General features: G+C 38.3%; 2 protein-coding genes across 2 annotated transcripts in view; both read right to left on the bottom strand.

Annotated features, from left to right (window-relative positions):
- The window catches only part of rhea (Talin_middle and talin-RS domain-containing protein rhea), a 94,387-nt gene that overhangs the window by 36,386 nt on the left and 34,010 nt on the right, over nucleotides 1-23,991 (bottom strand). The window contains exons 28-43 of the mRNA XM_073081633.1: nucleotides 23,768-23,912; nucleotides 22,872-23,077; nucleotides 21,982-22,111; nucleotides 21,231-21,355; nucleotides 20,116-20,284; nucleotides 16,140-16,232; nucleotides 15,317-15,391; nucleotides 14,292-14,454; nucleotides 13,301-13,428; nucleotides 12,285-12,416; nucleotides 10,975-11,160; nucleotides 8,354-8,508; nucleotides 7,398-7,541; nucleotides 5,101-5,234; nucleotides 4,095-4,207; nucleotides 344-502 (exon numbers count right to left, since the gene is read on the bottom strand). Coding sequence (XP_072937734.1) covers nucleotides 344-502; nucleotides 4,095-4,207; nucleotides 5,101-5,234; nucleotides 7,398-7,541; nucleotides 8,354-8,508; nucleotides 10,975-11,160; nucleotides 12,285-12,416; nucleotides 13,301-13,428; nucleotides 14,292-14,454; nucleotides 15,317-15,391; nucleotides 16,140-16,232; nucleotides 20,116-20,284; nucleotides 21,231-21,355; nucleotides 21,982-22,111; nucleotides 22,872-23,077; nucleotides 23,768-23,912 — 2,257 coding nt within the window. The remainder of the gene's footprint in view (nucleotides 1-343; nucleotides 503-4,094; nucleotides 4,208-5,100; nucleotides 5,235-7,397; nucleotides 7,542-8,353; nucleotides 8,509-10,974; nucleotides 11,161-12,284; nucleotides 12,417-13,300; nucleotides 13,429-14,291; nucleotides 14,455-15,316; nucleotides 15,392-16,139; nucleotides 16,233-20,115; nucleotides 20,285-21,230; nucleotides 21,356-21,981; nucleotides 22,112-22,871; nucleotides 23,078-23,767; nucleotides 23,913-23,991) is intronic.
- Nucleotides 17,758-19,239, bottom strand: LOC140748756 (uncharacterized). The gene is made up of 2 exons (XM_073081622.1): nucleotides 19,142-19,239; nucleotides 17,758-18,960 (listed from the first exon to the last, which is right to left on the bottom strand). The coding sequence occupies exons 1-2, from the start codon at nucleotides 19,214-19,216 to the stop codon at nucleotides 18,028-18,030; spliced, it is 1,008 nt and encodes a 335-aa protein (XP_072937723.1). The 5' UTR covers nucleotides 19,217-19,239; the 3' UTR covers nucleotides 17,758-18,027.

Raw genomic sequence — 23,991 nt, 5'->3', positions numbered from 1 at the left:
ATATTTCTCAATATTAAAAACTCAATTTAATATGCTTTATATAATCTTATCATGTTTTAAAAAGCATATTAAAACCAAAAATTACTTATTTCATTTACAATCGTTTTTAAATTACAATTAAAACCTTCCTATTAAAAATAATCGAAATAAACAATTATTTAACAGTAAGACATCTATGTCCAACCTTAATAATATTCTTAACCGGTCCAGAATTAATTACAAATATTTATAAACAGCTTTTACACATTACACTTAATCTTTTTAATTATATATTCCACCCATACCCAACCAACACCACATCTATTCTCCTCAAACCCCACTCTCAGCTCGAGTGGCCACTCACCCTGGGGTTCCCGGCGGCGGCCTTGCCCGCGTGCACCGCCAGCGCCAGGGTCTCCAGCACCGTGCGCGCGTGCTGCAGCAGGGCAGCCTGCGCCGCGGACTCCGTCATGTTGGAGGCGGCGCCACATGCTCCTGACACCAGCGGCTCCGCGTAGGATACCTGGGGAGAGAGGGGAATGTGAGTATTGTTGAAAGAAAGATGATACCTGGGGAGAGAGGGGTAATTGAGTTTTGTTGAAAGAAAGATGATACCTGGGGAGAGAGGGGTAAATGAGTTTTGTTGAAAGAAAGATGATACCTGAGGAGAGAGGGGTATATGGTTTTGTTGAGGTAAAACATCTTTATGCACTCTTAATTTGGGAAATTGGCACCACACGCGCCTGATAGACACCTGCGGAGAGAGGGGTAAGTGAGTTTATGACACCCAGGAATAAGGGGGGTAAATGAGTTTTACTTGGGGAGAGAGGGTTATATGAGTTTATGACACCTAGGTATAAGGGAGTAAAGTAATTACTTGTTGCAAGAAAGAAATGTATTCGGGTAATCACAACTAGAATGAATAACAGAAAGATAAAATAACATGAAATAACTAAGCTGGAACGCCCCGGAAAAGTATATCTCTCTTACCACACCCTTCAAACCAAAACACAGCAGCGCTTAACACTGCTGTCATTAGTTAAAAAAAGGTGTGTACTGGTGCCGCCGGAGTCGAACCACAAAGGGTTCTACCACCTTTAAATTAGAATTGGAGAGGTAGGAGCTAGATAAGCTATTAGAAAATCTTTAGGCACACACATATTATTCAAAATATATGTTTATGAAATAATTATGTTAGATTAATGTAACCGTAACAGTAATTAATTTAAATTTCCACTAAAAAACAGTAACTATACATTTTATACAATTTTTATGTTACTCCGTCTTACCCGTTTTACAATTTTCTTAGTGATTTCCTTCTTTGAAGAATAATTCTCCATCTTTGAAGAAGAACTCTCCTTCTTCGAAGAGTAACTCTCCTCTTTCGAAGATCGAGTCTCCATTGTGTATATATGTATTTATATTCTTTTGATATTAAATATCGTTGTGTATATTATAATATTGTCTTTATCTCCCTCTCATAATATTTTTATCCCGCTTCGAACATATTGATTGATGATTCCGCTCTGTCATAAAGTTGAAAATTACTGAACCGAATCTAATAAAACATTTACTGTTATCAAGGAAATATTTCTAGTTTAAAGGTTTGCTATTTTCCTTGTGAATATTATGACGACATACAGACGAGTACACAAACACCCAGACCCAGAACAGAAATCCAAATAAATCATTTATATGTCTACCTAGCCGGGTATCGAACCCAAAACCCTAACGTTAGACGTATCTAAATATTTAACGCACTGACATAATTTCAAAAACTAATCACAATGACCTCATCACACCCACACACATACAACGAGACCAAAAACAAACACGTCACATATTGACACCACCCACCATCACACACGACATCCTCATATCTGCGTAACACACAATGATACCAAAATATTTTGAAAACAAGATCCCTAAATAAGTCTTCGATATTTTTTCTAAATGTGTGTAATTTCCCACCCACACATACAACAAGATCAAACACAAACCTTGTCACATATTGACATCTCCATCACATCTACATTATTCACAATGACACCAAAATGTTTTGGAAACAAAAAACCTTAATAAATTTTAGACAGATTTTTAAAACTTTAATTTTACCCACACATACAACGAGATCAAACACAACCGTATCACACATTCACACCACAATTACCCACACATATTTCCAATGCAACACAACCTTATTACAACACCACCCTCACACACACATAAGAACAACACTAAAATACTATCAATGCAACCTAAAGAAACATACGACAGATTTTTTTATAACTATCAATAATTTCGAAAACATTAATAAGAGCTATTAGAATAGTTATAACATACATTATTACGCATCGAATATATTAAAACCGATCAAAATCGACTTGTACTATACACATACAAAACACACATCTATCCTTAACTTACTATAAAAATATATTTTTGTATGTTTGTATCAACAAAACTCGAAAACTAATCAAAAGATCCTTTTGAAAATTTTACACAACATCGAATTTTTATTAACGAGTGTTTTTATATACTTTTTATTCCGAAATTCCCACATGATTTTTAAATTCCGAGCGTTTCCCAAAGTTACACAAAATATAACAAATGACTATGTAACACATATTTTCACAAACACACAAAGTAATATCAAATTATTCCACTTAAACGTATTTAATAAAAAAAACTCGGTTTAAACAAAAACAAATCTAACAAATTCCTATATGTAACACATATTTTCACTAACACACACGCAATTAAACTGAGACTTATTCGCGGGTGTTTTTAAGTAGTTTTACTAAAACCACCCATTTCATATACCCTTTACACGCACACTAGGGCGAGCACTAAGCCATCAGGGCCGATGCAGTACATTAAAGTTATTTTTAGTCGACTATTTTGAGTTGACAGTGCACTACGTCACGTTTGAAAACGAAAGTCTAGGCTAGATCGTAGGTACATCGCTATCGTGCGTTATTGATAATCAATCCATCCAATTTCTATTAACCAAAGATCGAATTTTGATAATATATGAAGATATTGTCAAAAATCGATCTCCGATAGGCAAAACAATGGATAGATTGTTTATTAATACGTACACATGTAAATATATGTACACACTGTAAAATACATTTATTTACATATATATTTGTACGTGTAAATAACAGATGTTTCGTGTCTATGGTTCGGAAATGACTGTTGTGTGTTTGTCTATGATTGGCGATGTATTTATAAATATTTGGGTTAAGGTTTTTTATCTAGTTCGCTCCAGATCTGTTTTGAGTACATAGATATGAGGATTTGAAAAACATACTCGTACTTTTAAATTCTATTACATGATTGCAAAATTTATGGATTAATAATAATAACTTGTTATGTTAGGTTAGTAATATGACGAATATACAGGTTGGTTTTTCTAATGGGCCTTCAGGACCAAATCTGAATCTATAAGGATTAGCGAAAAATGCTGAAAGGAGACACGAGGCCGATTTTGATAAAAATTAAAACTGCATCATTCGTTTTTGAAAAAAAACATAAACATTTCTCCTAGCCGGGAATCGAACGAGTTCATTCTGAAAAAAAAACCCTATATTATTCCACTATCGGATAGTGTCCCTTATAAGGATTAAATTCTGGAAAGTAATGATAAATGACAATTTCTTTACTTGCGTACTTCCGATTTCAAGTTTCATTACTGTAAGCAAAATGTATAATCTATTTATTATTATGTGTATCTGTATCGTATGTGTGTTAACAACGTATAATGTCTTGTGTCGTATAGTCCGCGCCAAAGTTCTAGTCCGCTCTGAATTTGTTGTGCGCAGGTGTAGTGAGAGAGCCAATGCGGAACACAACTACAAGCATATACTCCGTAGCAATGTAAGGGCATACTAACTGCGCTATGTCCCCGCGGGCGAGAGTAGCGGGGGGTGTCGGGGAACCGAGCTGTCACGGTTCCACTGACTTCTATAATTTGCTATTGCGACGCGACTCATTTCCATATTCAGAGCGGACTAGTAGTTTGACGCGGAATACACCTACATGACGTACAGATATGACTTATTTGTCATGGGTGTATATGTCGTGTGGGTGTATGTGTGGTGGATACAGACCAGCTGCAGCGCGGCGTGTCCCAGGTTCTCTGCCTGGCAGCGCGCGGCGAGGCGCAGCGGCTCCAGGCGCTCCAGCATCTCCGCAGCGCTGTTCTCCACCTGCTCCGAGTACCCTGAGAAGTGATACACCTTATTAATATCTATCATCATCATCAATCCATTACTGTCCTACTGCTGGGCACGGGTCACCTCTCATAATGAAAAGGATTAGGCCATAGTCCACCGCGCTGGCCAAGTGCGTATTGGTGGACTTCACATACCATTGAAATATTTTTTTTATAAATCTCTCAGGTATGCAGGTTTCCTCACGATGTTTTCCTTCACCGTTTGAGCAAGTGATAATTAATTTCTAATACGCACATAATTTCGAAAAATCAAAGGTGCGTGCCTGGGATCTGAACCTCGGACCCCTCGATCAAAAGGCCGAGTTTCTTGGGCCATCAGGTGGACTGCATGCTCATCTGCTACTCCCATGTTATAAAAATAATCATTCCCCCCTTTTTTTTGGAGGCTAAAGGTTCTTCCACCTCAAGGGCTCAAAAACCTTTCACATACAGGTCTGTGGTCTTATTCCTTCATCTTCGTCGTTCTTCGTCATCATCCTTCCCTTATCACCTTTTTCACAGAGAATAATAAGTCAAGTTACCCCCTTCCCCCCCTTTCACAAAAAATGACAAAGTGTAGCGTATCTTGCTGAACAAACTTCTTTTTTAGATAAATGTAAATCAAGATACTGGAGCTAATGCTTTAATAATTATGTATATGTAAAAATGATGGCATTAAAAAAAAAGAATAATTATTATTTAAAAAAAAAGACAAACCCACTGAGTTTCTTACCGGATCTTCTCAGTAGAGGTCGCGTTCCGATCCGGTAGTAGTTTAAGAAAAATATTGTACCTGACATTTTGTAAGTGCCGTCGTTGGCCTATACAAATAAATATATTTAATTTCATTTCATTTCACATACTGGTATGTGGTCTTCCCAGGGTATGATAAGGTAACATACCTTGCAGCGTGTTAGCCTGGCGCGGCTGCAGCTCCTGGCCGACCGCCTCGATGGCCACCTGGTCCAGCTCCCGCAGCAGCCGGTTCAGCGTCTCCATCGCCGCCGAGCACTCGCGTTGGCCTGGGGCCTTCTCGCTAAGGGACAGAAATAATACTGTAAGTACTACAATTTTATATAGGTTTACTAGCTGACCCAGCAAACGTTGTATTGCCATATAGATAAAAAAATCTTAAGGGTGAACAACCCTTATCACTTAGGGGGATGAAAAATAGATGTTGGCCGATTCTCATAGATACCGGATAAGCACAAAAAATTTCATCAAAATCGGTCAAGCCGTTTCGGAGGAGTATGGCAACGAAAACTGTGACACGAGAATTTTATATATTAGATTGTATTAGGGCTCTTTCGTTGGTGGACAAAAATAATACTATAAGTATTCCAGAGTGGTACAGATCAATTTCACTAAAGTTAACAGCTATGCTCGAAAACGTCAAAAAGGAAATTTTAATTCATAATTTTGAAAATTTGTTTTAAGTGATTCAAGTATTACAAAAGCAATAAAAGGTAAGGGGATCTTCTTATTGGTTAGCTTTAGTAGGTTAATGGCCGGGACGCGGCCGTGTTCAAACAGTCTCAGTGCGAAGCTTGTAGGTATATACAGGGTGAATTTTTAAAACGGGCCTTCAGGGCCAAATCCGAAACTATAAGGATTAGCGAAAAATGCTGAAAGGAGTTACGAGGCCGATTTTGATAAAAACTAAAACTGCATCATTAGTTTTTTAAAATATCTTTTTCCCTAGCCGGGAATCGAACGAGTTCATTTTAAAAAAAAATACACCCTCTATATTATTCCACCATCTGATAGTGTCGCTTATAAGGATTTAATTCTGGGAAGTAATGTTATGTGACAAATTAAAGGAAAAGGAAAATTAAAAAAAAAATACATATTTTTCCATACACTGCCATACTAATCCTTAAGGATTATACATAACAAATGATTTATGTGTAATTCTTTAGAAACATACGTAAGTCATACCATTGAAGAATTTGTTGGTTAATCAACTAATTATTCGATGTTATAACCGTGACATACCTACGGCTTAGTATGAGAAAGTAATAGTTTGGCAAGTAAATTACCGCCGTTTTTAGGATTTATTTTTTAATAAAAATAGATAAGTGATTAAATAGTAAATTGTTATTGTTTGTTGTTTATAACTACGTTTCAACAGTAAATATAATTTTCTATATCTTTTTGTTTAGTTATCATTCGGATTTGACTCGAAAAAGACATTCTCGCAAATTTTCAATTTTACATCTGTATTAAACGAAACTCCGCCCATAGAAAGTTAAATCTATTATAATGGTCCTAAAAGTAACCTTAACTAAGTCGGACATAAAAATATAAATTCTTGAAGAACAAAACGTCCATTTCGAATGATTTGAAACATTGAGCCAAAAAATTGTTAATACGCGAAATGTTTAAATTGATGAATGGCGGGAACTTAACTGCCAAATTAATATAAAAAAATATGTATTTTCTTAAAATTAAGGCTTTTCCTTTAGTTTGTCATTTATCATTACTTCCCAGATTTTGATCCTTATAAGCAACACTATCAGATAGTGGAATAATATAGAGGGTGTATTTTTTTTCAAAATGAACTCGTTCGATTCCCGGCTAGGGAATAAGTTATTTTAAAAAAGTAATGATGCAGTTTTAGTTTTTATCAAAATCGGCCTCGTAACTCCTTTCAGTATTTTTTGCTAATCCTTATAGTTTCGGATTTGGCCATGAAGGCCCGTTTTAAAAATTCACCCTGTATATTTCCAGCAATTAGAGAATACTTCGATAGCTTGATTCAGAAAACGCTATCTCTTGACGGGTCGTCACATAACAACACTTCTGATAGCTACCATCAATCCATTCCGTATTTATGAATCAGATACTTGCATGCTTTTTAGCAAAATAAGAGATCATTATATTGTTAGAGGGTTGACATATAAAAATCAAGAATGGGTATAAAAGGCGGTGCGAGCACGTCGGTCGGTTATTATTCAAGACTTTGTGCGGAGCGGACCTCTGGTCATTTTTCATTAGGCATCTATTTTTGTGTTGAATCTTTGATTGTTATTGTTTTAATTACATAATTCATATTAAATTTAGTTTAGGTTATTTACCACGTGTATTTTTTTTTAATAAAAACCGCTTCTGATAGCTAATAATATTAATTAAACACCTATTGTATAACATTATTTGCAAACAAAGACTGCTTTGATACTTATGGAAGAGAGACACTTACCGTATATCGGTGACCAGTGTCTTGATCCCATCAGAGACCTCCTTGCTATGCGCCGCTAACGCCTGCCACTGCGATCGTTCATTAGGCGTCAGCACTAACGCCTTGGCCGCTTCCAGCATCGCGCATGAACCCGTTATTATGTTCCTGGGGGAGAGGGGTAGTGTTATCAGTGGTCGAAAATTATAGTATTTGACGAATGTTCTTATAAGACAGATACAGATACAGATACATATACAGATAGTAAACGTGGTATACATGGATAAAAAAATCATTTGTTTTCAAAAGAATTTTATGATAGGTGCAACTTTTTTTTTATTAAATAGGAGTAGCAGACGAGCATGTAGTCCACATGATGCTAAGTGGCTACTGCCGCCCATGGACATCTGTAATCAACCCCAGATAGGATTATATTTCTACCTGAGGTGTCGTTTCATTCGTAAATGCTCTAAAAACTGTATTTTTTAAATATTTTTCAAACACTATAATAGATGACAGCGACAATTTCAATTGTCAAAATTGGTTACATTTTTTTGTTAGGAGCGAGTAATCTATTAATCTATGAAAAAAAAGTGTTTATTTTGATTTTTGATAGACAAAAAAATGTATAGATAAATTATTAGTAACGTGTATAAATCTATAGTATTACACAAAATTATTGAACAGAAAAAACATAAAAAATTACGTACAGCCAAACATAGCCTTCTCTTTTTCGAAGTCCGTTAAAAACTCATAGAGCGTTTGTCCATCGCCGCCGTCACCGAGACCGAGGTGACGGCGTTGACATTTACTATAGCCGCGCGTCCACTGCACGTCTGTCATCCGAGCACGGCATGAGTTATACGTCATCTCGTCCTCGGTGGCGGTCCGACACTCGAGCACGGTGCGTGTCGTCACTCATCTCGTTCTCGGTCCGCTGACGGCGGCGGTGGACAAACGCCCATTACCACAGCACCCACCTGCCGCTGGCGAGCACGGCGTCCTGGCTGGCGCGCGCGTGCGCGGAGATGCGCGCCGGCACGGCCGCGAACTCCGGCCGGTCCGCGAACTGCACCAGCGAGCGCACCGCCTCCTGCAGCGGCGCCGTCGCCGCCGCGCAACGCTGCCGGTTCACCTGAACACAAATAATATATCATTCAATCATAAAGTACAAATTGTTCATTCATCATCATCAACCCATTACAGTCCCACTGCTGGGCACGGGTCTCCTCTCAGAATGAGAAGGATTAGGCCATAGTCTACCGCGCTGGCCAAGTGCGTATTGGTACACTTCACATACCTTTGAGGTTTTTTTTTGTTTTTTTTTATAAATCTCTCAGGTATGCAGGTTTCCTCACGATGTTTTCCTTCACCGTTTAGCAAGTGATAATTAATTTCTAATACGCACATAACTTCGAAAAATTAGAGGTGCGTGCCTGGGATTTGAACCTCGGACCCCTCGATCGAGAGGCCGAGTTTCTTAACCACTAGGCTATCACTGCTAATATTGAAGGTATTTATTACTAACTAAAATATGGATTTACGCCCGAAATAAATTATTATTATTATTTTGTATGTTGTTTTGATTCTCCCTTGTAAGGGGTAAAGTTAATCCGCCTGCGCGGGCCTTAGCCAAGCGTAGACTGGTATTACGGTTCCGGATATAGCCATGTGACAGCCGGACAGACAGCGAAGTCTTAGTTACGTTAAAAATCATTTATTTCAGACAAATAAAACCCATATGTGGTTAGTAGAAACCACGCCAAACTTCTAGTCCGCTCTGAATATAGAAACGAGTTGCGTTGCAACAGCAAATTGTAGATATTAGCAAGACTACGACAACACGGCCCCCCGGCACCCCCCGCCGTGTGCCCGCACGTTACGAAGTACATGCTTGTATAGTCCGATTTATAATTAGGTATCCAAAATGTAAACAAAAGTGTTGACCTATCAAGAAAATACGTTTCAAACGGTAGTTCTTATTTTTGACGATATTGAAATAATACAATGATAATTAAATAATAATTTAAATAAATTAAGATCAATTCAAATTTTACAATATTTTTATTAACTCAAATTTGTTCTATACAGTAATAATAATAAAAACCAGATTTATGGTAGAAAATGAAAATATGATAATGGTAACACAATCGGTATTCTAAACATTTTTATTGCCGCCATTTTTTTTAATTTTGTTCGAAATGTTATTCCTTCTCGTGCTCGAACTGAAATGTTTCAATTTTTATTTTGTTTCTTGTTAATTTATTAAGGTTTACAATATACCTGTACTCGTATTTTGACAATGACATTTCTTTGTTTGCATTTTGGACACCTATATATGAATCAGACTATAGTTGTGTTCGACCGCATTGGCTCTCAGACTACACCTGCGCGCAACAACTTCAGAGCGGACTAGAAGTTTGGCACGGACTCTAACAGATTACTTAAAATCTAGGTATAAAAACGCCTAAAATACACACTAATTTATATACGTCTAAGATACACGCATGTAGGGTATTTAGACATCTAAAATCAATAGGACACGTCTACGATTTACCAACGACACGCACGTGATACATTTTAATAGACGTTTAAAATTAAGATTAGACGCCTGAATTGTAGATTCAAGAAAAACAACATATCTGCGATTCGCCTGCTTTACACATACAGTGAGAAGAGGATAGAGGTCTAAACTTTACGCACGTCATATATTATTAAAGAAATAAACCAAATCCAAAATTTTCGACTATCGATAGATATTACGCATTAGGTGAGATCCTTCTCATAACTTTAGACTTCTATTCCTATATAGGTCTCAAATTTATTCATGTTGGATACAAAGATAATAGAAGCCTCAACTTTCAAACTGACGGCAAAACTGACAAGTCTGTGGTTCAGCTGCGAAACCCACGTCAGGTATTAAAGTAATAGACGTCTAAATTTTCGAATTGTAAAGCACATGTTTATATGTCTCATACTTTGTCACGCCCTACAGCCCAAACGACTTTAACATATAAAATGTTGGTTTCGTAAATTATGAATGTTTACCGAATTGCTTGCAACACAACAAGAAAATGTATTTATAAAATTAAAAACCGATAGAAATGTAACTGTGTATATTGTACACGTAAAAGTCATACAAGAAACAGAACATATTGTTTTCCGGAAGTCCACGTTTTATGTCTGTCAGTTGTCTATACTAATATTGTAAAGAGGAAAACTTTGTTTGTTTGTTTGATTGTAATGAATAGGCCCAAAAACTACTGGACCGATTTTAAAAATTCTTTCACCATTCGAAAGCTACATTATCCACGAGTAACATAGGTTATATATTATATGAATTATATTTGATAAATAGATTTTGAGGCGGTACAAGGTTTGCCGGGTCAGCTAGTCAGGTTATAAAAAGGCAAAGATAACGTGCGAACAATGAAAGTGGCATATGCTACATATTTTTAAGGAATCTGGTTTTTAGTGTGTAAAAACAGCTAACTTTATAATTTGTTATACATAGCTGTATTCTGTCTCGAACGCTTTATTACCTCCACACATAGTTTCTCAAACTCTACAACTATTAAAAACGTCAACAAAGCGCACACACCTCACTATAATCAGTATCTAGCGCCTTGATCTCCTTCACCAAGGCCGCGGTACAGTTGGCGACGTCCTTGGCGGCCTGTACGAAGTGGCGCTTGCTCTGCGGCTCGCCCGAGCGGCCCGAGGCCACGCGGCACGCGTTGCACAGGGCGCTCGTGTGCTTCGCTATCACTGTGGCCGCTGATAGCACCTGGACACAACGAGAAATAATTAAATATTTACCCATATCCCACTATTTTATAATTAATTAAAATAATTTTTTGTTGTCATGTGTGTGTACAGTGCATTACGTAATAAAGTTGTTTCTTTCTTCTTTCTTTAAATACAGTAAGTGGATTACTCAAAGAAGTGATTATTTAAAAAATACAATACAGTATAGGGATTTTGATTAGACAAAGAAGCGATTATTTAGATGGTACATATCGATATTATTATGAAATACCAATGAATGAATGGATCTAGTGAATCTGATATACTCGAAAATTGATGTATTTATTGTTATTACATATTAAATTACTACTTTTTTTGTGATGATTTGTGATTTTTTTATTTACTATCGACCGAAATATTACTTGTAGTAGATAGAAATTGAGACATTGTTAAATGTTACATTTTATAGGGGAAAAATATTTAGATTGATTTAATAATAGGCATCAATATATATGGCTTTAAAAACATGTGACCTTTTAATTCAATTCGAATGAATTGCAAAATCTATTCGCGTAAAAAACAATACAATTATTTTGCAAAAGGACAGTTTCAATTCACAACTTGTATATGTAATGTGTTGAGAAAATAGTTCTTTTGTAGAATTCGTTAGTTTGCGAAAATCTATATAACGAAGATTCGATAAAAAATGTAATTTGATAAAGTTAGGATAAAAACTGTGATTGATTGATTTATTTATTAAATAAGTTTATAAACACAGAAATCGTACATACAAATATTACTAATTTAAAGTGCAAAAGACTTCTCATTTCCCAATGGAATTACTTCCAGCAACCCTGGGATAGTAATGTACACGCGAAAGATCATGAATTCGAAGATGATGATGATGATAAACGCTAATAAACGCTTTCTACACTCACAGCTAGGATTCCCTGTGTCGTGGGTGCCATGGACACATACAAAGACAAAGACAAATACACAAACACCCAGACCCAGAAACAGAAATCTAAATTCATCATTTGGATATCTGTTTGGCATGGGGATCGAACCCGGGACCCTTTGCGCGTCAGACCGGTATGGTGACCGCTCCGCCACGTGGGTCGTCGATGATGATATATGCGAATCGGTTAGTGTGATGAACCATACCTGTTGTTGGTCGGTGTGTGTATCAGCCAAGGTCCTACAAGCCTGCTCGATGGCCAGCGCCGCTCTCGCGAACTGGGCCTGGTCTACCAACCCTGGACGACCCGCTACGCTCGTCTCATCCGACACCGCCACCTAGCGACAAACATCGAATAAAATGTTATTAGATTGTAGCATAACAGTTTTTTTTTAATTAAGGACAATTTTTAAGGTGATAGAACTCTTTGTGGGTCGATTCCGGCGGCACCACCGATAACAGTAGTGTTAAGCGGTACTGTGTGCTAGTTTTAAGTGTGGTAAGGAAGACATACTTATCCGAGGCATTCCAGCTTATTCCTCGGGGGTAGCGGAGCATCTGTGGCCGACCTCAAGTGGGTATATGTATTTCTATCTGGGATTGATTACAGATGTCCATGGGCGGTAGTAGCCATTTGCCATTATGTGGATTGCATACTCATCTGGTCTTTCTATACCATATAAAAAAATTAATGAAGCCTATTTTATTTAAATTTAGTTATTGTTACTATTTTATAAGGTTTTTGTATGTATACACAATAATAAATTTAATTAAAGAATACTGTATATATGGAGGCACAGCAGTGTCTCCGTCAAGTCAAGCCAAAAAACCCAAAAAAAGTGGCATAGCCGTACCATTATTTTCTCGAAGCAATTCGGGCCATTTTTGACCGCCTGTAACTTCATCGTATATAGAAATAGAAGCCTGATTTAACTTTAATTTAATATATCATTTTTTATTCAAGAAAATAAACATGTTATAATGTAAATAAATAAATAAACGCTTTCTACACTCATAGCCCCACACTAGGATTCCCTGTGTCGTGGTTGCCATGGACACACATAGACAAATACACAAACACCCAGACCCAATAACAGAAATCTAAATTCATCATTTAGATATCTGTCTGGCCGGGGATCGAACCCGGGATCCTTTGCGCGACTGGTATGGTGGCCGCTCCGCCACGCGGGTAGTCATGTAAAAAACAAACAAAGCTACACACCAAGTAAGCAGCCTGTGCGGTACACTCGACGAGGCCCAACACGGCGGAGGCCACGGCGGCCACGCTGCTGCTGAACTGCTCCGTCTCCGACCGCTTGATCGCACTCGCCATACCCGACATACCCTCGCCTGTAACAAACATTACACGTTACTACCTTACAAGAGATGGCGCCACGGGTATTCTGAATCACGATATTTTTTTTTTATAATATAGGAGTAGCAGACGAGCATGCAGTCCACCCGATCGTAAGTGGCTACTGCCGCCCATGGACATCTGTAATCAACCCCAGATAGGATTAGATATTCCTATCTGAGGTCGGCAACTGATGCGCCGCTACCCCTGAGGACTAAGCTGGAACGCCTCGGAAAAGTCTGTCTCCCTTACCACACCCTTCAAACCGGAACACAGCAGCGCCTAACACTGCTGTTATTAGGTAGAAATAGGTGTGGCGGTGGTGCCGCCGGAGTCGAACCACAAAGGGTTCTACCACCTTCAAAATATTCAAGGTTTCCCAACATGTTACATATATACGCGCTGGGAACTAAGACGAGACCTTCCGTTACGTAAGGAATGAATTTTCCAAAAAAACATTTTTAGTGTTCATCTACGTATTATTATAATGAATTCCTGTGCTAATCTAAAGATTCCACTAGTGTGTCATTTACGATGTCTGTAGATGTAAATAGAGCCTTATACAGTTATACGTAAGTTCTATTCTCCTATGTTGGTCCTTCGAGCTGAATCACCAGCTAAGCTTTCAGTATACGATAGTTCTATGGTCTTTGAGCCAGACCAACAGATCACATAAGAAGAGTATCGAATTTAAGATAATCATAATCATGCATGTTCTACTTTTGTGTGGTCCTTCGAGCCACACTTTGCCAGTAAAGCTTTTAATATGTTTAAGTATTCTGGTCCTTCGAGCCGAATAAGCCATCAACAACACTTCATGCCACGGACGCTGGGGGTCAGGGGGACGGAGGACACTCACTGAGCCCCTTGCTCTGCTCCACCACGGCGTCGAGGCAGGCGAAGTAGCCCAGGTCGGTGACGGGCTGAGTGGGCGGGGCCAGCTGCGGCCGGGCGCTCTCGATGCTGCGGATGGCTGCAGCACACTCCTTCTGGCCTGGTGCTGCCTCTGTGCACACGTCCACCTGGGAAGAAAAGCATTTTTGTGTAACTAAATATTCGCCGAACATACACGAATAGACGCGACTATGTGTAGACAGACTATTTGTCTATAATCGCCTCATAGCCGCCGTGATGCTCGTCTGTTTTCGCGTTGTGTAAGTTTTTTATTAGCGTGAATCAAAAGATTACCCATCTTTATTCGTGCACGGCGTCTACATACTAATTAATGTACCACGAGTTATTCGGCAGACTGTCCGCGATATTTGACAGCTACATTACAAATAAAATGGCTACAACGTTCTTTCAATTCAAAAAACATACACACGAAACGACGTCGCATTATCGCACGTGTAGTATTGCAATGTCCCGTCGTGAAAATCTACGACCTGCGACGTTTAATATCACGACATCACGTTTCTGACTTGGATTTCATTAAATTACAAAAATTAAATCCATACGAACATTTTTATTATTGTCGCAATTAGGTATTGTAAATAATAAATAAGCATATCAGTTTTAGTAACAAAAATATTGTTACATAATAATATGTATTTTTTAAAAAAATGTCGAAAACGCTAATAGTTACAATTTTCTAAATAAAAATATGTTTACGAAATTTAATTTTTCTGTTGCTGTTCAAGACCCCCTTATGGACTCTTTGCGACCCCAAATAGAGTTACGATACACACTTTGAAAAACACTGGTATAAGTGTTAATTGAAACTCTACTCACAGATTTACATATTTGTTCAAAGTGTAAACATATGCTCCGATTTTTTTTTCTGTTGTTTCACTACCTCATGGAGGTTTTGTTAGTTCCAAGGGTGACCCACAATCCACACTTTGAAAAACACTGGTATAGATGTTTTATTGATTTTCCACTCACCAATCTGTTGATGCTCTCGGTGACAGCTCTCGCGGCGGCCGTCAGCTGGTTCTTAGCATTTGGTCTAGTCAGGTCCTAAAATAGATACAAATGGTTACGTACAAACTTTACTTCACTTGCTTATACAGGGTGTCCCGTAAGTACCACGACTCAATTAGGTAGAACATAGACATAGGTTCGAGACTGGCATCTCACAGAAAGACAAATTATTTTAATAAAAGTGTCACCGTTTTTGAACTATCGATTATTTATAATTTTTCAAAAATTCAGCCCTATAGTTCTCCTTCCGTTAACTGCGTGTACAAATTTGATGATGCGGTGTTTATTTTTTCTGTAAAATATCATCAGATATTTGGTCTACCATATTGAGATATGGGTTTAAAACATGTTAAGAACCCATGAAAATATAGGGTTGGTACTTACGGGACACCCTGTATATGTATAGTAACATAGTGTTTAATATCCAGTATTAACATTTCTCAGCTCACTTCCTTTTTGGTAGAAGAAGGATGTAAGGAAGATATTTGTAGCAATTTTATCGTTTTAGAATACTTTTTGTTCGGACATATGTGTACTAAAATGAATTGTTATGTACAGTAATAGTGTACTTTTTAGTTAACAATTTTTCGAATGTATTTTGAGCCAACATTATCAATTAATAAATTTAAAGTATTATTGTAGCATTTTTTAGTATTTATTGTTCACATCGTATCATTTTAAACGCTGACCGACATCTATTATTTTTTTTACATTCACATTTTTGAAGTCAATTTTATTGTTTTAACATAATACAAAGTATAGAACGCCACTGCTAAATATTTACCTGGCTGACAGACTTGGCAGTGCCGAGTAGCTTGGAGGAGTTGACGGTGACAGTCTTCATCGAGCTCACCATACGCGACTGCGTTTCCCGGTCCTGTGGGAAACATATATTATTATTGTTAGCGAGAGAATTTATAGTTAAGATTACACCCATCTGTGCTTAATAACAGCAGTGTTAAGCGCTGCTGTGTTCCGGTTTGAAGGGTGTGGTAAGGGAGACATACTTTTCCGAGGCGTTCCAGCTTAGTCCTCAGGGGTAGCGGCGCATCCGTGGCCGACCTCAGGTAGGAATATCTAATCCTATCTGGGGTTGATTACAGATGTCCAAGGGCGGCAACCACTTACCATCAGGTGGAATGCATGCTCGTTGCTATTCCTATATTATATATGCATGTGTGTACATGTACTATGTATTAAATTTCATTATGTACAAGGTTCTTACGTGAACTTAAAATTTGTAGTTATTTAAGTTTGGACTGAAATTTTACTATTTCTAGTTCTTTCTTATAATAGTTAAGTGTTATTTTATTTCGATTTAAAATTGATACGAGACACTAACACGGTGTGTTCGATTGATTTCGTTACTTTAACTAAATATGCACTTAAAAACCACTTAAATATGATCATATGCATAATCAAAATACTTGATGAGAATTTAGTTTTATTTTAGTCAACTATTAAGATAATAATATAGCTACCATTGTACTCAATATACCTACACTTATATCTAATATATAAAATTCTCGTGTCACAGTTTTCGTTGCCATACTCCTCCGAAACGGCTTGACCGATTTTGATGAAATTTTTTGTGCTTATCCGGTATCTATGAGAATCGGCCAACATCTATTTTTTATCCCCCTAAATTATAAGGGTTGTTCACCCTTAACGTTTTTTTATTTATATGGCAACAACGTTTGCCGGGTCAGCTAGTTATAAATAAAAATGTTACTTTGTAAAACTTATTTACCTACTTACTGATTATGCTTATCTATACTAATATTATAAAGAGGAAAACTTTGTTTGTTTGGTTGTAATGAATAGGCTCAAAAATTTCTGGACCGATTTTAAAAATTCTTTCACCAGTCGAAAGCTACATTATCCACGAATAACGTAAGCTATATTTTATATGATATATACAAAGAATACATTCAAATTAACAAGTATCCTAGTGGCTGTGAGTGTAGAAAGCGTTTTTTTTTTTATTGTATCTTATTCATTGTAATTTTATAACCATCATCTTGCTACTGTATTCTATTTCACGAGTTATATCTATTTATTTAGTATTTGAGTCTTTTAACGCAATTTATAATAATTAATAAGTTAATTTCGCATTTTTATAACACAAAGGTTACAATGTTTATTTAACATTAAAAAAAAACGAGCTTTTGCCCGCTGCTTCGCTTGCGTTACGAAGTAATATTTTCATCCCCTATTTTATCCCCTTGGGGGTAGAATTGATCAAAATCCTTTCTTAGCGGATGCCTACGTCTTAACATCTACCTGCATGCCAAATGTCAGCCCGATCCGTCCAGTGGTTTGGGCTGTGCGTTGATAGATCACTGTCAGCCAGTCAATTTGAGTTATATATATATTTAGATAATAAGTATGTCGATTATAATACCCGGCACGAGTCGTGAGCACAGGTGGGCAGTAGTGGGGGTAAGCTCGCGCATGTACACTTTTGGCCAAATTTATTCAGTACCGTTTTTTACCAAAATGATTGATAGGTATATTTATACAAACTAATTAAAATATTAGTGGTACTTGAAATTTTACTTTGATAGAGTAGTGTTGTAGGCCTTCGTGAATAAAATATAATAATCTCAACTCAATAAAACAATATAATCTGAGTATAACTGTTTTTCTTTATTTTTCAAATTTAAATCGCCTCAATCTGAAGGAATAGGTAATATGCCTTCCATAAAACTAGACGCTGCGTTGGTGCTGGTAGAGGCCACTGGCTCATTAATCTCCTCAACATCGTCACTGTCCTCATCCTCCGAATTGGTCTCGGAGTCATCGTCACCAACGTGAATTATAAATTCTTCTGTCATTGCATCCACTATGTGATCGCTTTTTATATATTCCTTCTCATTTTCCTTTACTTTTTGACATAATTTTGTCCATTCATTAGCTCCCATTAAATTTACTTTTTCCTTAACAAGACCCGTTACGTGGCTAACGTTCCAGGTCACATTCTTACTGCCGACATAGCCTTTTATTGCAGCCCATGCCATCTCAATGGGATTGAGGTCTGGGTGGTATGGAGGTAATCGTATCACATCGTGGCCGTGTTCAGCCATAATCTTATCAATATTAAATTTCTTGTATTGATCTTTATTAATTTTTATTAAATGATGTAGTTGGGGCTTCAGCATTCTTTCTTCGTGTTGAATCCCTTTTTCCCTTAACCATCCCAGCATCTCAGACTTCCTGGCATTTGAACTTGGTGCAGGGTCATACTGTTTGTTGTGGTAGGATGCATTATCTACTACCAAAACAGATTTAGGAGGAATGTTTGGGATTAACTGCGTGCGAAGCCATTTTTCATAATTGTCATAGTTCATGTTGTCGTGGTAGTCCCCCGACTTAGTACCTGCTTTAAATGTGAGCAGGGCATTTGGCACAAAACCTGTCTCAGTTCCTGCGTGGACAATCACGATTCGTTGCCCTTTTGATATAGGCTTTTTTAGGCCTTTTGTTGTGCCATCTGACCATGCCTGAGACGATGAATGGGACGAATCTACGTATGATTCATCCGTATAAATAATTGTTCTTCCCTCTTCTCGGAATTTTTGCATTTTTTGCAAATATGTTATTCGCTGGAACAAGATAAGTATTTTATTAATCCAAATGAAGTGAATAATATTTACTTTTACGATTTAGTTTATCTTAGCAAGATCTAAGATTTACGATTATTAAAGCTTTAAAAGCAACACCACGTGACTTAAAAAATTAAGATGAATATTATCTAAAAATATGAAATATGAACATTATATATACCTGGAAGCGAATATGGGATTGTTCGATCAAAATTTTCCGGTTATTCTCGGTTTTTCTCCACTTGAAACCCAACATTTTTATTATACGGCGAAGACTGCGTTCAGACCCTTGAAAATGTATATCTGCCCGCAACTTTTGTCGTAGTTTTTCAATGGTGGGCATTTCTTTATTGGTGAGGTGGTGGTTTTGAATACACCTTTTAATAACCCCCTGGTCAAAACTATCCACATCTGTGACAGGGTGTTCTCTTGGTCTTTTCTTTCCTGGTGTTCTGAATACGACCAGAAATTCTGAACTATTGGCTTCTTTAACGATCCGCCGTACAGTTGCTACTGAGGTGTTGGTCGCCTCCGCTGTTTGTTTATAAATTTCCAGCATACTTTTGTCAATCCCTAACTCGGCGTTGTTCTTTATGAAGCAATAAACAGAATAGACCATTTGCCTTGCCTGTCTATTTAAAACGGTATTTTTTACCCTCGGCATTTTTTAAAACCAAAAATTTTTATAAAACCAAAAATTTAAAAACAATAATTTTATAAAACGAGAATTTTATAAACTTAAAACAAATACTCTAAAACCAAAAATTTAAAAAACACAACACTTTTATACACCGAGATAATAAAAATAAACTACATTAAAACAAAAACACTTAACAAATACGAAATAACAAAAATAAACTACTATTTTAAAATCCAAAACGTAAGTCGCTAAAATTGCACGAAAGTGTACAGTAGCCGAATGACACGCGAGCCTCCAATAGACGATGTGCATTGACTGAGGAACCAATCGCGTGCAGCTCGGCACCCCGCCCCGCCCGCATGGCTTCTTCATTCCGCCAAAGAGACCGAAACATTAACTACTGCGCAGCTGTCAGTTGTGCTCAAGACTCATGCCGGTCACTATACATAATTTCTGAAGTAATTTCCCACACTGAATCTTACACATAGACAAAAACAATAAAATGTAATGCATACCTCAGTCTGCCCGGCCATCTCGACGGAGACGCCCATGAGGCGGTTGAAGGCGGCGCCGAACCTGCGCCCGCTGGCCGCCAGCGCGTCGCGCGTCTCCACCGAGCCCACCACCTCCGACGACGCCGCGCTCAGACCCACTGCCGCTGCGTTCAACTCCGATTGCAACACCCTGGGGGTAGGAGGAGGGTTAGTGACGTCACTGGTTATGTATATGTAATGGTGTAAGTTAACCGATTGCAACGCCATAGAGGTAAGGAGTACTGTTTAGTTTTTGTAGTTTATTTTATTTATTTATTTAAATCATAGTTACAGCTAACAGTACAAGTTAATGCGTTAGAGTAAGAAAAAGTATTTGTTATACGTTAATAAATTTAGTGAATATAATCAACTACAGTAAATTTTTAGATTAAGTGGTACATTTATAATCAAGTAGGTACATCGTTAAGCAAAAGGCAATACATAGTTCTTGGGTAGAGGTCGCTAGTGAAGCAAGGGAGACAAATATAATATCGCAGAAGTTAAAGGTATATTCATGTAGATCTTTTTACACTGTATGGTCCTGAAAACCTTTTTACGTCGCCTATTTCTTGGTCGAGGGCAACGCGAATCACTTTAATGAAGTTTATTTGAAGTTGAGAAATAGCACTAGTAACGTCAGTGTAAGTTGCAGACTACAGAATTGGAAGATGGTAGAACCCTGTGTGGTCCCTACTCCGGTGACACCACCACCACACCTATTTGACTAAATAACATTGTTAAGCACTGCTGTGTTCTGGTGTGAAGCGTTAGGGAGACACTTATCCGAGGCATTCCAGCTTAGTCCTCAGAGATAACGGCGTATCTGTGACCTCACGTCGGAGTCTAATCTTATATGGAATTGATTACAGATGTCCACGAGCAACAATCACCACTTATCAGGTGGACTGCATGCTCGTCTGCTACTCCTATATTATAAAAAAACCTTAAATCAACCACAGAGGGCGCTAATGACGTCACAGCTGCAACTACACTCAATACGTCACAACCCAGCATATCACCGTCAAAGATCTTAAGTACAACGAAGCGTCTCTCACCAAACACCATAACACTATCTACAGTATGATAGCGTCTCTCACCCATAGCTCTTGTCTGACGTGGGGAACTCTCCCATGTTGAGGATGTCCAGGGTCTGGTTGATGTCCTCCATGGCCGCGTCCAGCTCCGCGTGCGAGGGTACCGACTCTATCGTCTGCTCTAGACCCTGGGGGAAAACAGATTCAATCATTATCTAGCATTAGCCCATTGTAGGATACCAGAATTGAAGGTGGTAGAACCCTCTGAGGTTCGACTCCGGCGGCACCACCGCCACACCTATTTCTGCCTCATAACAGCAGTGTTACGTGCTTTGTTCTGGCCTGAAGGGTGTCATAAGATAGGCATACTTATCCGAGGCGTTGCTGTTTAGTCCTCAGGGGTAGCGGTGCATCTGTTGCCGACCACAGGTAGGAATATCTAATGCTATGCTTGATTACAGATGTCCATGGAAGGCTGTAGCAACTTAACATCAAGTGGACTTCATGCTCGTCTGCTACTCCTATATTAAATCAAATCGAATCAATTTTTTTTTATTCAAAATAGGTTCTATACAGAGCACTTTTTGAATGTCAATACAACTACCGCTACTTCACAAGGTGTTTCGTTATGGAGAAGAAACGGCGAAAGAAACTCCATATTATTAAAAAAAAACCTGTGGTTTTCATGTGATTATGTCTGTATGCGTTTAAAAACTTAGTTTCCTCTTTTTATTTAAATATTCTATTCTATCAAGTCTTAGCCAAAGCGACCGACACTTTCCCTTTCACTAATGGTGTATGGGTGGCCACCCACCTGCGAGATATCCTTGGCGATGGCCATGATGTGCGCGATGTCGGTCTGCTCGGAGCTGACCAGGTACTGCTTCACGGTCTCCACCAGCGTCAGCGAGGAGTGCAGCACCTGACGCCCGGAGGTTATCACCCTGGGGACAAATTTTATATTCATTTTAAGGTTCGACATATAACTTGTACGTAGTAACGTGAATTTGTTATGAGGATTTTTATGAGTTTCATTGTTTAGTTGAAGGTGGTAGAATCCTGTTCGACTCTGGCGGCACCACCGTCACACCTATTTCTGTTATGGCAGTGTAGCTCCACCGGCGAGAGTCGCCGCGGTTCATACACACTACGATTACATGTGTGTACTTTATAACCGGCGTATACGTAATCGATTGCCGCATTACGTGCGAGTGTTAGATTCTGTATAAGAATGTGTTCTACGTAGATATGAGTATTTTTATATATGTTAGTGCTTGTCTACTCACGTTAAGTGGATCATGTGTGTGTGTGTTTGATATATCGCCGCGTTACATGTGATAATTCATGTGTGTATATAATATTCGTCTGAGCGTAATGGTTGACGCGTTACATATAAATGTAAGCATTACAATTGCCGCGTCAAATTTGTTACACATATTTGTGTTTGTATGTGTCAGTGTGTGTACATGTCCCGGTTCGTGTCCTTTCTTCCTGCACCCATGTATGTCCCTACCTGCGTGTCTGCTGTAAGTGCATGTACCACGTGCTGAGGGCGTATGTATATAAATGTCTCCGTGCTTGACGCTTCAGATACTTATGATAGAATGTGTACATTACATAGATACGATGTGTAAGATAACTACTCCGTTGCGTTATGTATTCCTGTATCTATATATATATGTGTGTATTAATCTGTGTACCCACCTGCGTTGTGTCTCAGGCTCGGCGGGCTGTACACTGGCAGCGGCGGCTCTCAGTGGTGGTGTATACTCTCTCAAGGCAGCGGCGAGCTCAGCAGCAGCTCTCGCAGCTCCACCACCAGAACCACGGCGAGCTCCTCCCGCGAGAGCTGCGGCCGCTGATGCTGCAGCTCGACTTGCGCTCTGCATGCGACTGTATGCCCATTCCGCCTGATGATGCAAGGGTACGTTTCAATTAACTTTGTAAACTACACGAGTACTATAAAAATAAAAACGCTTTATAATATAGCGTCGTATGTTAAAATCTGTGAAGCCGTTTGAGCTACAGGGCACGCCAAATAATAAGACATACATACATTACCCTTTACCCTCCATTAAAATCCATTAAAAACATTACCCTCCATAGTTAGATATAAAAATAAGATTTTTTGATCTTTCTGACATGTTTTAAAGGTAGTTCTACTCCAGCAGCCCCATCGCAAAATCTACTTCTGCTTAACAAAAGCAGTTTTAAGTGCTGCTGTGTTCTGGTTTCAAGGGTGCCGTAAAGACGACACACTACTTCGAGTAATTCTAGCTTAGTCACTTATTTAGTAGAGGTGCAAATGTGGATGACTTTAGGTAGGAATTTAATCTTATCTGGCATTATTTGCAAATATACATACGGCAGTAGCTTACAGGCGGACAGTATATTCATCTACTACTCCTATATTATATAAAAAAATGACATGTTATATTATAAAAAAAAATGTATTCAACCACAAAAGACTCTAATGACGTCACAGCTATACCATCAAAGATCTACAGTATAATGAAGATTCTCTCACCCATAGCGCTTATCGGAGGTGGTCGAACACGACACGTTCAATATGTATATATAAAGAAAGGCCTCTGTCCTACCGTCTGTCCGGGCAGCGGCTTGAGCTCAAAGGCCCTAACGGCCTCGTCCATCTCGTCGAGCTCGGCCTGCAGGCTGCGGATGATCTCCGCCGCAGCATCCAGCTCCAGACCCTTGCACGAGATGCGCGCTCGGGACACCGCAGACCTGGGGAATTAAAATAAAATTACATATTTACTTGTTTATTACACAAAGAAGTCTTAATATAACATGCTGAAAAAAAAGT

Source organism: Epargyreus clarus, unplaced genomic scaffold (assembly GCF_041222505.1).
Source record: "Epargyreus clarus isolate Ecla_fem2 unplaced genomic scaffold, WU_Ecla_fem_2.2 ptg000016l, whole genome shotgun sequence".
In the NCBI taxonomy this organism is placed as follows: domain Eukaryota; kingdom Metazoa; phylum Arthropoda; class Insecta; order Lepidoptera; family Hesperiidae; genus Epargyreus; species Epargyreus clarus.
Note: the sequence above shows the minus strand (reverse complement) of the source record. Positions and strands in the feature narration are given on the sequence as shown.